At 39.1% G+C, this 18,350-nt stretch overlaps 1 protein-coding gene across 3 annotated transcripts; it reads left to right on the top strand.

Annotated features, from left to right (window-relative positions):
• Positions 1-3,200: 3,200 nt before the first annotated feature.
• LOC103716336 (eukaryotic translation initiation factor 4G-like) lies at positions 3,201-17,854 on the top strand. Of its 3 annotated transcripts, none has more exons than XM_039115586.3 (11): positions 3,201-3,327; positions 3,547-3,776; positions 3,906-4,027; positions 4,238-4,366; positions 4,586-4,653; positions 4,792-4,848; positions 5,229-6,557; positions 6,684-10,054; positions 16,003-16,197; positions 16,286-16,589; positions 17,566-17,854. In XM_039115586.3, the coding sequence occupies exons 2-11, from the start codon at positions 3,571-3,573 to the stop codon at positions 17,623-17,625; spliced, it is 5,841 nt and encodes a 1,946-aa protein (XP_038971514.3). In that variant the 5' UTR covers positions 3,201-3,327; positions 3,547-3,570; the 3' UTR covers positions 17,626-17,854. The 3 variants fall into 3 exon arrangements, with proteins under 3 accessions (XP_038971514.3, XP_008802512.4, XP_038971515.3); XM_008804290.5 differs by having other exon boundaries at positions 4,220-4,366; XM_039115587.3 differs by lacking the exons at positions 3,201-3,327; positions 3,547-3,776; positions 3,906-4,027; ... (1 more) ...; positions 4,586-4,653; positions 4,792-4,848 and having other exon boundaries at positions 5,229-5,360; positions 5,437-6,557.
• Positions 17,855-18,350: the final 496 nt, after the last annotated feature.

Raw genomic sequence — 18,350 nt, 5'->3', positions numbered from 1 at the left:
ATTAATAAAAATTTTGCTATCGAAGCCTTCAATTATTGTTTATTAAATTAATATATTATATTTTAAGAATAGTCGGAAAAAGAAGAAAACTTGTACCTCGCATATTGTGCAAGATTGGTATTATTGATGCCGGTATTACCAATTGGAGTTTTTGTATGGAGACGATTCTCCATTCACAAGTTTTTGCTCTATCATCATTAAATTCATTGTTTATTATGTAACAAAAATTTTGACTTTTGAAGTTTTTTGTTTATTATAATTTGTTGCATTATTATATTACATTCGATAAAACTGTACCTGGTATATCATGCAAAATCGGTATAAATGATATTAATATTAATAACACTATTACTAATGACGACTTTTTATTTAGCTACCATTAAAGTTCATTTCTTACCGTACAACAAAATTTTGACTATTGAATTTTTTTATTATTGCAATTCAAGAACAGTAGAAAAAAAACATATAATGCACTAATTTAAATCATTATGCTAGCATAAATATTTCTCATAATTTAAACAATATATAGCTTTCAAAGTTGTGAAAAAACAAAATTGCTGGATCCCACAGCATTTGTGCAGCAACTAAATAATCCAAGCACATACTTGACATGCCAAATTATTCCTCTCTCTCTCTCTCTCTCTCTCAAAAAAAAAAAAAAAAGGACATGTCAAGTTGTCCTAAAATCAACTTTAGGACTTCGACAAGGAGACAGAACTGATGAGGATTCCAAGGAAAATTCCTCGTTCGTTTCTTCACAGGAGAGTGATGGGTATGTGGTGAGCTTGGACATCCTCTAGAAATAAACAAATTTTGATGCAGGCTCCCCTGAACGAGCCCTCTTGAGAACAAAACAAACTGTCCCCACCCCACTATGTTACAAAACACTTTGGACTTTCCAAAAAGAAAGATTGAAAGGTGCACGATTGTCTTTCTTCCATGCTTTGCTTGTGATAACCATTCATCTGATGATGATGCCATAGATGATGATGATGATGGCTTCGTATTATCATAGATTGTACCTTTCGGTAGCACAGCTATATCATACTTCAAATCTGGAGCGTGACATAGAATCCTTTGCATCCATGCAGGGGCGGCTCAATACATTCTGGGGCCTAAGGCGAATCCAATGAACAAGGCTTTTTTTTTAATAATTTTTTTTAATAAATATAAAATACTTAAAAAATATATAAAAATAGATAGCTATCAAGTACACTATTTTAATAAAAATACATGAATCTAACAAAGATAGACAAAAAGCCTTTTTTATTTAATATAATTTTTGAATGGAAGTACATAAAAGTAATTATACTAAATGAAGGGCCATGAAACTGATTAAATAACTGAGATAATGCTTGGCAATACTGTTTACCATGTCAAGCAAGAGCCAAATAGGAAAAGGTCATCCCATGGCTCTTCATAGTCAAGGTAAAGGAAAGAATTTTTCCATAAAGGAACCTCTCTATAAGAGAAAGTAGGGTCATTATGAGAAATTCACCCCATCCCACCATCTCCCCCTCAAGTAAGTACCCAAGCGGCAACTGCAACATCACAGCACAGCAGCCATTAAACTCCCTCCCTCCTTTTCTCTCTCTACCACCCAAGAGGGGAGAAGAAACCGAAAGGAGAAAACTAAAAGAATCTCCACCCTCGAAGAAGTCCATCTCCAATCCCCCTATCTTTCTTCCGGATGGCCCAGCTGGATCAGGAGTAATGTGAGGGAAGAAAAACCAAGACCAAAACCAAAAAAGAGAAGGGATGAAAGATAAGAGTGGCTTCAGGTGTCTATCAAGCCAACCAAATCCCTCCCCACTCTCTCTCTCTCTCTCGCTCTCCCCACCCAAAACAAAACTACTGTCCCCAACATCCCAAATTGCCCCTCTGCAGGCCAGGAAACTCTCCACCTCCTTTCCATCAAGGGAGAAGACTCGTAGCCAGCCCCAGAGCAGAGCCTTTGCTTCCTTTTGGTCAGCCTCCCGGGGGCCTTGCATTAGCTCGGGGCCTTAAGCGACCGCCTCAGTCGCCTAGGGCCCGGGCCGGCTCTGCATCCATGTTGCACATCATTACTTTATGATCTTTTATCTCCTTATCACACCAAAACCACGCTAAAAACTTGCTTCCCATGTAAGCAAAATCTCATAGCATTTTGCGTGCATGTTTATGTACTTTATATGCTGACTCCGCCATCAACTCACCTCCACCCTGATGTCATCTCGAGCCTTTCTTTGTATTTAATTAAACAATCACATCCTTTGCGGCACCAAAGGGTAACCAGAAAAGGACTTCAAAAAAAGTACCACAAAAGATCTCCACCCGGTTTGTCTTCCCGTCTACATCCATTATCTTGGGGGGAACACAAAGAGGAGTAGTTGGGATACTGAAGCTGACATTTACTTCACATATTGGCCAGGGGGCCCACCATAATCCATTCAAGATTGTGTTGCCTTGTGATCTACACTCTTAATGCTTCTAGTTCAGGAATAAGTTATTATGCCAGCTAGAATAGTAGTACTATTCTTATTTCATTATAATTGGGAAATAAATTTGAGTAATAGCTTGTGACAACTTTCCTTGATTGTTATTCTTGGCACTGGGGCAAGCAAATTTGAGTCCATAAATGTTTCTTGTTCATATCTTTTTTAAAATTTTTTGCTAAATGAAAGGAAAATTAACCCCTTGGTTTCTCCGATAAGAAACTTACCAAATGAGCTCAACAATTCATTGTGAAAAAATATCCAACCATGAGCAATTCATTGTGAAAAAATATCCAACCATGAGCAATCCTGTGCGATCTAATTGGCTGGTTGGTTCGCCCGATAAAAAGGATCATTGTTGTATCTTTCGCACAAAAAAATAAAAAAATTCTTCATGTGAATCTACCATTGGATGATGCTCCAAGATTTGAGTTTTCATGTGCCTCCTAAATAATTAAGCTTTATACCTTCTTTATTCCCAGATAAATTGCTTCCTGACAGACTCAATCCCTCAAAAGTTGGCAAATCATGAAGCAACTGACTCCACTTGATCAACGGTCGTAATCAATAAAATCTTAAGTCCTTTTAATTGCTGGAAAAATCTTGCGTCATCATGGAATAAAGAACAATTTAGAGGAATTGAACATGGGCCGTAGACCGGGTCCACCAAGAAGTAGAAGAGGAGTTTGTTCCTTGCTCTTCTTAACCTTTTTCTTAATTTGTTTAATTATTCCTTATCGTATATATACTTTCTCCCCTTTTCTAAAGAACCATTTCGAATCCGCGCTTCTCTCTTTTCTTCCACATTCGACCGTTTTTCGAATCAGGGATTCTATCTCTTCGAAGGCTTCAGGTGAGAGATTGATCTCAAAACCCTCGAAATCGAATTCGCCAATGCGTTAAAATTGTTTCTTTTTCCGCTTTTTCGTGATGTATTTTGATTCTTCTGTGTTTTTTTTTTTTCTTTCTGGGATATGGGGATGGTGAAATCTTGGATATCTCGTCGGTTTTGATCGGTTGATGGGATTTGTTGTTTGTTTTTTTTTTTTGACATTGATTTTTGGTGCTATAGGTGTGTGGAAGAAAAGACGGATTTATGTCCTTCAATCAATCCAGGGCAGATAAAAGTGACGGCCAGCAGCTGAGGAAGAGTGGTCGTTCCGGCAACTACGGCCAGCACAGGGGATATTCCGGCGGCGGCCGCGGGAAGGCCGGGGGCTTCGCCCCTCGTCCCCAGCTCTCCTATTCCTCCTCTTTTCCCTCTGCTTCATCGAGCCACCCGCCCCTCTCGACGAATCGGAGGTAAAGACTTTATCTTCCCTGACGCCTGTGATGCCCTTTTTCTTGATGGAGTACACCTTTTACGTTGATTTGGATAAATGGGCATTCAAAAGTTCGGGTTTTTATTGCGATTTTCTTGTTTGTTTCTAGTTTCAAGAAGCCTGGAAATGGACAAGGAGGTTCATCTACGGCAAACCCCTCGAGTTCGAGTCCGGAGGCGAGTGTTACCGCTGCCGCTGCAGCTCCTGTTCCTACGCGGGCGGTGCAGAATGGTACTCATGTCCAGCCACCCTTGCGTGGTTGTTCAAATTTCTCCTTTATTTATGATTATTATTTTTATTGATATTTATCAATTTTGGTTGATCGCTTGGTTTGAGTGGTACCTGAGAAGTGTAGATTGGAATGGTGAAAAAAAGGGAAAAATATTTATACCCTTAAATTTTACTCATCTTCCTGACATTCAGGATTATCTGATTCACCAGTGCCAAGTGCTGCAAAACCTGTGGATGCGCCCATCCCGAGAAACTCTCAAGCCCACCACCCAAGGGCTCCAATTTCTCAGTCTGCTGCAGGAGCTTCAGATTCGGCAGACCTTGCAACTCCAGCTAAAGGTAATTTGTTGAGCATTTACTGACGTTTTTTGAATGTTTACTCCAGTGGATTGTGTACGCTAGGATGTCTTTCCTCCTTTCCATACCCACTGTTATAATTGGAAGCATGGTTTGCTGCAATGGTGATAATGTCTCTGCAAGAGGTCACATGTAAAAACTTTCTTTTTTTAAATTTATTATTCAATTAGGCTTATTTGGGAAATGATTCCTTCCCCTCAGGCAATGAAACCGAGACATATACTCTTCAATTTGGGTCTATAAGTCCTGCTCTCATAGATGGCATTGAGGTATATATTCTTGCTTCATGCTTTATATTCTTGCTTCATGCTTCTTGTTGAACTTTATGCTATTTATTTCGGCTCTTGTTTATTTTTTCTTACGTAATACACCTTCTGACTTGGCAAAATTTATTATGATTGATATAGATTCCCACTCGGACTACCTCAGCTCCACCTAATCTGGATGAGCAGAAGCAGGACCAGGTTTTGTGCTGGATTTTTAGAATTAACTTTTCACACGAGAAAAAAAAGTGGGCGCTGCAAGTTGATTATTGAAATAACTTTGCTTTGGTGATGGATGAACCAACATTACATTCCCGTAGCTGTTCATGTTCTACATGACTTGTAGTGCTAGATAGCTTTATTAGTTTGATGAATCAAACACCATATGACTTTTTGATATGTGTCAAACAGATGCATAACTACTCTGGCTTGGGATAGGTTATTTTGTCCACATGTTCAGTCTCCATTATGAGGAAGTTTTGATCACTGTCATATAGACACCTAATAGCCGTTATTCTAATTTGTATATATTTTTAATTTTCTAATGTTATTCTTTCATGATCTTGAATTCCACCATGCAGGCTTGCCATGGTTCATTCAGGATGATGCCGAACATGCCTATACACTCTGGATTGCAGTATCCGCAGCAACCTAAGAAGGATAGAAGTGGTGCTAACCAATCAAATACTGGAGAATCTCACCCTCCTGCCCAGGTAAAGCAGGATGTGTACTCACAAATTTCAGCTGCCCCTGCTGTACCACTACCCAATTCTTCTGTTCTTCCTATAGCTGGAATATCCATTCCAGTGGCCTTTCAACGGCCACAGCTTCCCTTGCAATTTGGTGCCTCCAGTCGTCAGATGCAGTCACAGGGTGTGGCAGCAAGCTCACTGCAAATGCCAATGACACTGCCTGTTGGAAATGTCTCTCAAGTACCGCAACAGATGTTTCTCCAGGGTCTCCAGTCTCATCCTCTGCAGCCGCATATGATGATGCACCAGGGACATGGCTTGGGCTTTGCACCTCAAATGGGTCATCAGCTTCCGCCTCAGTTAGGAAGCATGGGAATTGGTATTGCCACCCCACAATTTGCCCAAAAGCGGCCTGGAAATTTTGGTTCTCCTCGCAAGACCACCATAAAGATAACTCACCCAGAGACCCATGAGGAGCTGAGACTTGGCAAAAGGATGGATTTATATACAGATGGTGGTTCTCCGGGGCAAAGGCCCCACCCTAATGTACCATCTCAATCTCAACAAGGTCCATCTTTTACTCCACATTACTATCCTCCATTGCAATCCAATGCTCATAAGCCATCACAGATGTTCTTCCCTACCTCAACTTCTCTTCCTTTGACAAGCAGCCAGATGCCTTCTGGTTCACAGGCACCAAGATATAGCTATTCAGTTGACGATAGTGGCCAAGCCATTTCATTCATGAATCCTTCTGTCCTTAAGCCCATGCCTGGCAGCAAACCTGGGCCTCCTTTGCATAGTCTATCTGAACCTGTCTCTGCTCCATCAGCTCCAGCTCAGGAGATGGTGAAGCCGGTTGTTGGTTTGCATGGGAATAATGCTGGTACAGCTGTAGTGACAGTTAGCGTGCCCACAAGCAATGCCGAAGCACCTAGCATATTAAAGCCTTCTGGAAAAACCACAGTTTGTCATCAAAATGACAGTAAAATCAGTCCAGAAAGTTCTGTTCAGCAGCCCAAATCAGCTACTCAGCCATTGGAAATCTCAGAGGCTGCATCCTCATCAGTTCTTGTTGCCCATCATGGGGATTCTGGACCTATTGATGCAGGAATTGATGGCAGAAGAAAAGAACCTATTCGAAGATCGGACTCATTGAAGGATCACCAGAAAAGGCTCAGCAAGAAGGATCCCAGACACTCGCCACACCAGCAACAGGTGTGAAATTTTTGATGTTTCTTATTCTTTTTATTTTTTCCCCTCTCATTTAGAAGATATATTTTGTTGGCATTATCTATGGGGCAATATTTATGTGTAACTTTGAGACATTTTTGGATGGTGCAGGCAGATACATCTGATTCTGCAGGTAGGGTGAACTTGTCTTCATTTAGTCATGGTGCTTCTGGAGATGTAACAACAAGGCAACTATCTAGACTTTCTGAGAAAGTTCAGGAATTTTCCAGGGCTGATATGCCAACCACTACCACTAGTTTTTCTTCACTTGGTTTAGAACAAAGTAGTTCTACTGAAGTCAGAACTTCGAAAGCTGTTGAAAGCCAAATAGTCCCTACTGAATCAGAAGCATCTGGAGTTATTTTGGTGAAGGAAATTGCACAAGATGTTTGTCTGAGAGCTGACAGTGTACCTCTAGTTAAAGAGAGAGGTTCTTCTGAGACATCAGTTTCTACAGGTCTTGAGATGGATGAAACTGTAACCAAGAATTCCTATCCTACTTTTAGTCGGGAAAATTCTATCTTGTTAAATGTCGAACTGGGACAAGACACAGTGGCAAAGAAGGAAAATCATAAAACTGGAATATTTGGTGATTCCTTAAGGGATGCTGGTAATTCCAAACTGTATCCAATGTCTGCTATTACTGAATGTGTTCAAGGTGCAGAACCAGTTGAGTTGGTTGAGCAAGATGGGGCCGGAGGAGATATTTTAGAAAGTCCAAATGCCTGTGAGTCTTATGATGCCGAAAGGCAACAGTCTGGTTCTTATGTTGAAGCAGTGGAGCTAAGCTTTTTGATTGAGAAGACACCTGAGGAATTAGGCATCTCTGCTGGTACATCTTCAGATTTCATAGAAGCTGAAGTGGTTCCTTCAAGTCCTCTTTCATCCGTAAATGTTGAAGAAAAAAAGTTTTCCTCTTCAGATGTCATCACAGATATAAGTGAAGCATTACACTGCCATGATGATGGCTTGAGTGGATCTGAGGCCTCACATCTGGAGACAGCTGCTGTTTCAGCCCCTGTTACTTCTAAAGTGACAGAAAAACTGGAAGGAAATGTTACAAAGCTTTCTAGTGAGGATCCAGTTTCTGTTTTGTCATCTAGGCCCAAGGACAAGCCTTCTTTGGAGCCTCCCAGGGGTAAGCCGTCTTCAGGAAAAAAGAAGAAGAAGAGGGAAATTTATTTGAAGGCTGATGCTGCGGGAACTTCTGATCTTTACAATGCGTACAAGGGTCCTGAGGAAAAACATGAAATTACCTGCATCTCAGAAAGTGTTGATAGTTCTGCAGTAGTGGATGGAAAACATGTGACTTCAGATACTGATAAGGATGTTGTGGCTAGTGAGGGAGATGGACAGAGCACAGTTGAGGTAGATGATTGGGAAGATGCAGCTGATATCTCCACTCCAAAATTGAGAATATCAGAGGATGGACAGCAAGCAAGTCAAGCAAAGAATGATTGTGGAAATGAAACTATGAGGAGAAAGTATTCCAGGGATTTTCTATTGACCTTTTCTGAGCAGTGTACTGTTCTTCCTGCAGGGTTTGACGTTATATCTGATATAGCTGATGCTTTGATGAGTGTTTCGGTTGGTGCTTCCTATATTGTTGATCACGAACCCTACCCAAGTCCTGGAAGGATTACTGATAGATCTCCTGGAGCTTCTCGGGCAGATCACCGGATGTTTGGCATTCTTGATGATGATAGATGGATGAAAGCATCTATTTCTTTTGCTTCTGCACGTGACCTTCGGCCAGAGATTGGTCGTGGAGCATATATTATGAACTTGCGTCCAGGACAAGGAGTTAACCATGGGGTTTTAAGACATCCACGTGGGCAGTCATCTAGTCAGTTTGCTGGAGGGATTCTTTCTGGGTCAATGCAGTCACTGGCATCTCAGGGAGGGATACCATGTAATGGTGCTGATGCAGACAGGTGGCAGCACGGCACTCATAGAGGGTTAATTCCTTCTCCTCAAACACCTGCACAAGTAATGCACAAAGCTCAGAATAGATATTTAGTCAGTAAGGTGACTGACGAGGAAGAGGCAAAGCAAAGACAACTGAAAGCCATACTGAATAAGTTGACGCCTCAGAATTTTGAGAAGCTATTTCAGCAAGTCAAGGAGGTTAATATTGACAATGCTGTTACTCTTACTGGTGTAATCTCGCAGATTTTTGACAAAGCTTTGATGGAGCCGACTTTCTGTGAGATGTATGCTGATTTCTGTTACCATCTTGCTAGTGAATTACCTGATTTCACAGAGGGCAATGAAAAAATTACCTTTAAAAGGTTGCTTCTGAACAAGTGCCAAGAGGAATTTGAAAGAGGGGAGAGAGAGCAAGCTGAGGCTAATAAAGCCAAAGAGGAAGGTGAGACTGAACAATCTGAAGTGGGAAGAGAGGAGAAAAGGATCCAGGCACGGAGGCGTATGCTGGGAAATATCCGGTTAATTGGGGAATTGTACAAGAAAAGGATGTTGACAGAGAGAATTATGCATGAATGCATCAAGAAGCTGCTTGGACAGTATCAGAATCCTGACGAGGAAGACATTGAAGCTTTGTGCAAGCTGATGAGTACAATAGGTGAGATAATAGACCATCCCAAGGCCAAGGAACATATGGATGCGTATTTTGACATGATGGCAAAACTATCAAAAAATCAGAAGCTATCATCTCGGGTTAGGTTCATGCTGAAGGATGCAATTGATCTGAGAAAGAATAAGTGGCAACAAAGGAGGAAAATTGAAGGCCCGAAGAAAATTGAAGAGGTGCATAGAGATGCAGCTCAGGAGCGACAGGCTCAAGCAAGTAGATCAGCTCGTGGTTCTGGTATTTCTGTCTCAAGAAGAGGACCACCTGCTGATTATGGTGCACGGGGATCCACTATATTGCCTTCTCCAAGCTCCCAGATTGGTAGCATACGCAACTTATCACCTCCGGTCCATGGGTATGGGACTCAAGATGTTCGATTAGAGGATAGACGTCCATTTGAAAGTAAAACATTGTCACTTCCCCTTCCTCAAAGACCTACTGATGATGATTCAATTACCCTTGGCCCACAAGGTGGTCTTGCTAGGGGTATGTCTGTTCGAGCTCAGTCTTCGATGTCAAGTGCTCCTTTGGCTGATATTTCTCCAAGTGGTGGTGACAATTGTATAATGCCATCTGGTCCAAATGGCCACAGCGTGACACTTGATAGAATACCTTATAGCTCAAAAGAAGAAATAGTGCCAAAATATATGCCAGATAGGTTCTCTGGAGCACCCCATGATCAACTGAATCCTCAAGATCGTAATACTTATTTAGGGAGCAGGAACAAGATTGCAGATTGTTCTTTTGAACAATCTGCAGCAACCATCCTTCCTGCTGGTCATGTGCAGGGATCTTTAAGTGGCAGTGCGGGTGCACCTTCTAAAGCAAAACCATTGTCCGAAGACGTTTTGCAAGAGAAATCAATATCAGCAATAAGGGAATTCTATAGGTAACATCTTTTTCCTTTCCCCCCCTTTTCTGAATACCGTTGACAGATCTCTATGTTATAATACAGCATGCGTAGCATTGATTTTGCTCCTGATGGTAAAGATTACTTAAAAAGGCTGGATAAACAGTAATAAGGTTACATGGCAGTTGCAGGCTTACTGCCAGTTCAGGGGAACACAGAATTTAGTTGTTCATAACCATAAAGATGTTCCAACTAGTATATAATTTCACATGGTTATGGATATTAACACGCCCATTTGACATCTGACCTCTCATTTTTCTGGAAGGGGATATTTACATATTTAATTTTTCTTTATCAGGATACTTATTGTTATATAGTTTGCTTGTCTGTATAGATTGCTTTGAAATATATCATCCTTGACTATCCTGTACGTGCTTCTCATAAAGTGATATGTTGCTATCTCGTCATTCACTTTCAGAAATTTCTACTTCTAAATATATCATCCTTGGAGTATTGGATAGTAAATTTGACTTCTCAGGTTTTTTTGGTTTGTTCAGTACTTAGACTAACCACTAATCATAGCTAGAAGAAAGTTAGTGATCATTTTTTTTTTTGATGTTAATTTTTACTTGTCTAGGACATCAATTTGTGTGTGGTCTTTAATTTTTTTGACCTTATATTTTATCTTATTCCTAGTTTATAATTTTCTACCAGACTGATGGCATTCTTCCATATTCTTTCACTAGCAGAATAACTCTTACAAATCACTTATTTTATATTACCATCTGCTACTCTTTTTTACATTCCCTTGATCCATATTCAATGTGGCTGCTCAAATGCTTAAGCAGTCTTGTGAACAGCCATGCAATGCCTAACGGCTTCTGTGGCACCCATTTAAACATTCAAGGAGCTGTTCAGTTTTTGTAATCATTTAACTGTTGCATAAATGTTTTAGCAGTGACTAAAAAATATCATCATGCGGACTAGAATATAAATGATCTGGCAGCCATTTAATCATAATCATTTAAAAGTCATTATCTAGCTGTTGAAATTGGAAAATATTTATTTATCAACTATTCAAAGTGTAATATCTGATATAGTAGTTAAATGATGCAATAATTTAACTGTGCAGTTATTCCATTTAATGTTGCTATACTCAGGATGTTACATAACTAGGAACATGTTACATGTAAATGCATAAAAGCAGGCTAAAAGGAGGAGATTGTTGTCTTTTGTCCTAATGTACTCGCCAAGTATCGGCTTATCATCTATATGCTTCTGTCAATGGGATAATTGATCAGGATATTGCATTATATGAACATGCCGATCGCACAAAGTTTTGAGAAAAGAGGATAATGATCCCAAGACACTGCAACAAATAACAAATATTTTACAAAACTACTTGTGGCGCATTTATTTTTGTCGGTTTTTTCAAAAACTTTAAATTCATAGATTTGTCCATTAACTCTCATTGAAACACTTAAACTAATGTCCTTGAGAAGCCCTATTATAGAAGTAGAAGGAATGTTGAAATCACCCTATGCAAACTTAAAGGTTTATGATCCCTTTTTCCACATCTTTCCTAATGGTATAAGGTACTCTTTTTAAAGAAATCTGTTATAGAAGAATTATGAATATCTTCATCACCATGTCTTTCGAAGTGTGCCAAAACTCACATAGCCAAGTGAGAAGAAACCATATGAATGTTCCATTTCAAAACCAGGTGCCTTCGCTTGTTAAACCCCCTGAATCTCTTCATTCTACTTGTACTTTCAACCCTGGCATTTCAGGATGGATGAAAAGGAGATCTTATAAGCTAGATATTCAATAAAGAAGGTAGTTTACTTATTGTTTTTTTGTAAAAAAAGAATGCTTGGGAACCCTTTGGTGCTCATATGATCCCAAAAAATGGGATAACTTTTATAGTCCAGATGTGATGAGATACTTGCCACGAGTGCACGCAGGTCTTACACTAAAGGCAGGGAAGCCTCCCTTTGGTTGTGGATTTGGTGATAGAACTTATGCTTCATGCTCTTAATTAAAGCGAGAGCCACCATAACCTTCTACATGGGAAAAGATAAGGCCAATCTAATGTTGATTCAATCTGAATATTGAATCCATTGAAAGGGCTAAATCTAAATTTGGGAGAAGATCTGAGTTTTTGGTTGAATTGGGATTACCTTTCCATTCTTTCTTGCTGGAAAAAAAAAAGACGGCAGGAAATTATATCCAGTTATCCATGATTTAGGCTGAATTTTTGAGCCCAAAGAGAAAAAAAAGAGATAAAAAGTCTAGAATAACTAATTTCTTTTAGTCATGATTTAGGCTGTATCCTTCTTTTTTTACACTAAAAAAAATCGTAGTCTAGATCCTATAGACCCTAGGACAGGTTTATGATTTAAAAGACAGAAATAAAGGAGAAAGTACACAGCAGAAGCACTTAAAGGGACAGCAATAGTGGTTGGACAGCCTAGGCAACAATCCAAGCTTTCTTTCTTTTCTTTCCTTCTTTCCTCTCTTTTTGTTTTCTTTTTCTCTCTCTCCTTTTCTTTCATGCTTTGTTATTTTTTTCCTACTATCCTTTTCATGTACCTAAGAGGAACTAGGCATCGCCCTATCCTGTTCATGAGATGAGAGGGGTGCACGACTTCCAGGGCCTTTCTTCTTAGCAATATGGGTCCCGTTAGGTTGGTTGCCCTTATTTGGTGCTTGGGATGAGTAATTGCTGAGTTGGACAACTTAGAGACCAGATAACTGTAAAATCACAATTCGGCTAAAATTTTATCTCAAATGTTGAATATTAAAATTACTGGAACTTTTTTAGAAACCCCTAGGGACTTGTTTGAGCAATTTAGCTGGAACAGCAAACCAGTCTCGCTGGGTTTGTGGATTGGACAGCTCATCTGGGCACAACTCTTGACAACCCACCCCAGCCTGTATAATGCGGTGTTAAAAAAAACAGCAAGATACAGGCTTTGTTTGGGAGAAAAAAAAGGTGGAGCGGTGGTGGTTGGGTCAGATTGATGTGGGCCTTGCCCAAATGGGCTGTCCAATCCACGAGTCCAGTTGGATTGGTCTGGTTGTTCCCGTTGAAATATGCAATGCTTTACGCAATCCCATATATTAGATGAATACTTACACCAATAGCTATGCTCAGCTGCAATATTACTTGGACACATGACACTGATGCCAAGTGTCCAAGTGTCCAAAAAAATATTATCCATGTTCTTAAAAATAGATGCGGAAGCATGTCTATATCTTATACATGCATGTGTAAATATGTATTGATGTCTGTACATAAGGAAGTATAGGCTATGTTTATGCTCCTTAGTTCATAGATGGTTTCTAATTATCATGTTAGAATTAAAAACTTTAATAGAGAAGTGCCAAAAGTAGATACATCATCATAATTTGATGGTATAAAGAGTCAGTGAGTGTCATGAAGTGTCCAAGTGTCCAGAATATCGGGAAACCCAAAATTTGGAGTGTTCCAGGTAACACTGCTTAGCTGCTTATCTTTCACATAGCTTGAGATAAGCTTCCAGCACTTGGGTGTTTAACCTGTTGTGTGGCATAAGACTCGTCTTTCTTCTTAGTTAGCCTTTAGCATCTACTGCTGGCGTATCTCGTCTGCTTATGCTACATGGGATTTTTCTGGCCATTTTCCTTGCATTCAAAAATTATCATTAATCCTTAACCATCAAGAAAATGCACCTAAATTCCAGCATCTTCTGCATGTTGGGCTCTAATGCCTCCTTTAACCAGTCTAGATTAGTGGTTGTTGTCCTCACTAGACAATCAGCCACTTAAGTTTCCAGTAGTGCTTTTTTAGTTCGTTTCTCCTCCTCGAGCCTGCTGTTCCAGCCTTGTTACTTATGGTTTCTATTGTGGGGTCACCAGATTAGCTTCTCTCTCTGGCAGCAGCACCATGACGAGGAGAAAAGTCACTTTGCTTTTTTCTTATAGGTTTTCTATATTGTTGTTATGAGACACATGAAAACCTTTTGACATTAGTTATCTTATCATATAGACTAAGTTAGGGTTCCACCAACAGATAGAGTATAATTTAATTCCACGGTTGGATCAACAAATTTCAAGGATGTTTGCTACTAGCCCTTTAACCTAAATCCTAAATATATTTATTTTCTTCTCTGTTTGATAATATTTGGCACTCTCTATGTAGAATTCATGACTAGCGTGCAAGAGAACTTTTCAGCTGCCTACATCTTTTATTTTCTCCCTTCTCCATGTCATTCATTCTCGTCTGTTATTTGGGTTTGTTTGATCTCTCTATTGTTCTGTCAAATGCGTGGGAAAATGACTTGGTAGAATGCATCATCATCTTTCTTGCAAGTTTTCAAATTGCTCCCATTTTCACTTCTTTCCTCGTTTGTGCAGCATGATCTCGTTGTTCTCCTTTTTGCTTTATTTCTTTAAAGCCCAATTGTCTTCTTTTCCCTATTGCTGTGCTCTTTATTTGTATTCCATGATTAGGCATATAACTTTCTATTCTTAATTACATCAGTATGCCTTAAGAATAACCGTACGTTTCTTATAGTATATTAGCCTCCTTATTTCCCTATATATCCCTTTGGAACTTTGTGAAATTAGTGACTTTTTTGCGAGATGAGGAGCTTTTCCCTGTTTCTTTTTGAGTCTTGAAACTAGCATTTTCTCATTAAATGTATTTTTAAAAATTAATTATTTTATATATAACTAACTTTACATGCATGTTACCAAAAAGTAGAGCTTCATGCATAAGCAACCATAGATTGCATTCCCACCTTGCCTCTCTTTTCCTATGTTTTCCCCCTTTTTTATCCTAATCCTTAGCAAAATCAAAGGATTACTACTATTGCTATCAATGATCCAAATAAAAATCTTATGCGCTAGATTTTGCAAAGGAAGATTATAGACATTGAGCTGGTTGTTCGAAAGGGTCAACCTTGGATGTTTTACTTTGATAAGTAAGGCATTTTAGCTCACAAATTAATATAGTTTATCATCTTGGTACCAGACCCCATATTGGTACCATGCTGGTACAGTATAAGTGTGCTCGATATGGGTGTAAGTTCAACATACTGAGATTTGGTACGCCTTCGATCAAGTCTTGGTTTAGTACTGTTTTGGTACGGTATGCCCGATATTGGGCAGTATGCACTAGTACGAAGAATCATGCCTATACCAAGGTCCGCAAAATTGGTACTAAGAACGTACTGTATGTTGTTAGTTCAGTATGGTATGGTATGTACTCCATGTCAAGACAAGCTTCCAACATTTTTCTCAGTTTCTGCCATGGTGCCGCTTGAAACTAGGTGGTATGGGTCGGTATCGGGCGGTTTTGCTTGATTCAGGCTAGTTCTGCTCATATACCTATCTATATTAGTACCGTAATGGTATCTTATCGGTATGATATGGTACAATTGGTATGGGTCGGTACGGCAAAAGCATGGTCTATACGGAAGCAAACCTTCTTAATTTTCTGGTTGAAAAATTGTGACTATCACAGGCAAACTAGAAGCAATCTTATGTTTTTATTTTGGATATGAATTATTCCAAATTGATTCAAATATTGAAATACACTTTATTGTTATGATTTGGATACAAAGCTATGGTCTGTACACTCATTGTTCGTGACGTGACTTTTCTTGAGTAATTAAGGTTTTTGGGTGGGAGGCTGATAGCTGTCTTCCTAAAGCATGCTTGTGTAGTGGATTATCTGTTATGGGTTTGTTACTTTTTTTATTAATTTTGTTCAATTTATGAGCGCGAATGGCTTCTTTTTACACGTTATCTGAAATGAAATTTTTCTCAAACCTTATGCTTTGGCTTTCAATTCACAAGGGCCCGAATGCCTTGTCTACTAATTGCCATGCATGTTAAGTTTGAATTTGCGTGGATATATTTTCCTCCTTTTTTAAAAAAAAATTGTTATATCTTGATTGGAGTTTGATTGCTATTTTTTTTCTTTCTTTCAATCTCACTAGTGCCAGGGATGAGAAGGAGGTATCTTTGTGCATCAAAGAGCTGAATTGTCCAGACTTCTATCCTGCCATGATATCATCCTGGGTCACAGACTCCTTTGAGCGGAAAGACATGGAGAGGGATCTCTTGGCTACACTTCTCGTCAACCTTTGCAAGTCTCAAGATAGCTTGCTTAGTCAAGTACAGCTCATCCTGGGGTATGAATGCCAGTTATTAAACCCGATAAAGTACAAAAGCAACATTTGTTTCAATGAATGAAATCTTACAGACTCACATTTTTGCTAGGTTTGAATCAGTTCTCTCCTTACTGGAGGATGCTGTAAATGATGCTCCCAGAGCAGCTGAGTTTCTTGGTCGCATCTTTGCTAAAGTTATATTGGAAAATGTGGTTCCACTCAGAGATATAGGAAAATTAATCCAGGAAAGTGGAGAAGAGCCCAGGCGCTTATTGGAGCTCGGGCTTGCATCTGAGGTCCTTGGTAGCATCCTTGAAGTTATCAAAATGGAGAAAGGAGATGCTGTTCTGAATGAGATCCGTGTGAGCTCCAATCTTCGATTGGAGGATTTCAGACCGCTGCATCCAATCAAGGCAAAGAAACTGGATGCATTCCTTTAGAGATGTCTGGTTAGATTATTATGTTTAGGCCTTATAGGGTACTTCTGCAAAAATGCTTGTCCGGTTCTTTATTGCGTATTGTTATTTTATTTTTTATTTTCGAATGCCTTATTGAGTTCACATCTGTCCTTGGAAATAGAGCATTATTCAAGAAGCTTGTTACAAGCATAAGCCGGCAATTGTCTCTTATTGATGGAAAGAGAGTGGAGAAGAGTTCCTTTAGCAGGCTGTCTATCTCTTATTGATGAAGGACAACGTGGAGACGGTTTTGTTCAAGGACCTTTCTTTCTGTTAAAAAAAAGGAAGGAGCGACCAACCCTCATCCAGTTTATTAAGTAATAAATTAAAAGTAGTATGGGCAGGACTTGAAAATAGGTCCCAGGTACCATGACTTCCAGTGTCTTTACAACCTGAACCAACTTGCATCTAAATACATTTAGATCCATTTTTTATGCAAATGTATATAGATATGGTTATAAATTTTCATATTTGACTAATATATGTATCCATATTTATATGTCAAAAGAAAACAATCGTATATGTGTGGATACAGGATAAACAAATATCTGATCTGTATCCGAATATCCAAATATGTTTGCAATCCTCTTTATTCTTATGTATCTCTCAAACTCTAAAGTAATGTAGTGACATTATCAATGCCTCTATTAATTTTTCTTTCCTATGGTGATCATTTTGATTTAATGGATTGTATGCTTGACAGGCAGTTTTTAAATTGAAGTGTGCAACATGGTAGAATATTTAGGATCCCTTAAAGGAATCAGGTGATTGAGTGGATATGGCTATGCCTTTCCTGTTTCTCGTACCATCATTTGTTTGTTGTATTTAAATAATGAAAAAAAGAGGATAGCATTTTACACATAAAGTGTAATATATGAGTTACTTTTGCATTTATATTCAATATCCTAATCATATTCAATCTGTGAAGCAGATATTGCAGGCTGAAATGGTTGTGCCACCAGTGCATGCTAGCCACCTGTCTCCTGCTTGAACTTCTGATGGAAAATGAAAGCAAAGAGAGGACTAATTCTCTTACCAGAAATCAAAAGGCAGACCGATTTCAATCTGATGATGCACTTTATGATGCAAAATGGCTTACTTTCTGCACTCTTTTATCTGTTACAGCAGAAGGATTCTTGCCTCCAGTCCTGTAGTAGATTGATGTTAACTCTCTACCTTTCAGTTCTATGTTAAAAGGAAAAGAGAATTTGTGCTAAAAATGCTTTCTATCTTTTGTTTTAGTGAACTCAGATCAGGCGGCAAGAAGGGGAACTTTCTGAACATATATTGGTTTGGAGGGCTGTTTACCAAGACCATGCAACAAAATAACAAGCTTTTAGATGTTCCAATTTAGGTTTGCGGTATCAGTGGAACCAAAACGCTGCGAGCTTAAGGGAAGAGTTCAAGGTCATTTTCCCACAGTTTAGGAGATGCAGAAGAGGATGGAAGGAATCAAATTCTTGAATTTATAGAGCTGATTTGGGAGAAATAGTAATTGAGATTAGGTCAGCTAATTTATTCATGAGAGAGCTTGGAAAATTGCATGGGCGGTTACAGCCACTTCAAGGGAAGGTTAGGGCTCGTTTGTTGAAAATACTTCTCTTATAGATTTGACTGTTCCACAGAACCTTTGTGTTGTTCATTATTCAATGAAGCTGACTTCTTCTATTGCTCAACTTGTAATATACCATCTGGACTCTTCCTTTAACATACAAA

The sequence above is a fragment of the Phoenix dactylifera genome, chromosome 10 (genome assembly GCF_051530095.1).
Source record: "Phoenix dactylifera cultivar Ajwa chromosome 10, Ajwa_hap1_PhDact_Kaust_v1.1, whole genome shotgun sequence".
In the NCBI taxonomy this organism is placed as follows: domain Eukaryota; kingdom Viridiplantae; phylum Streptophyta; class Magnoliopsida; order Arecales; family Arecaceae; genus Phoenix; species Phoenix dactylifera.
The sequence above is the reverse complement of the archived record's forward strand: the minus strand, read 5'-3'. Positions and strand labels throughout refer to the sequence as shown.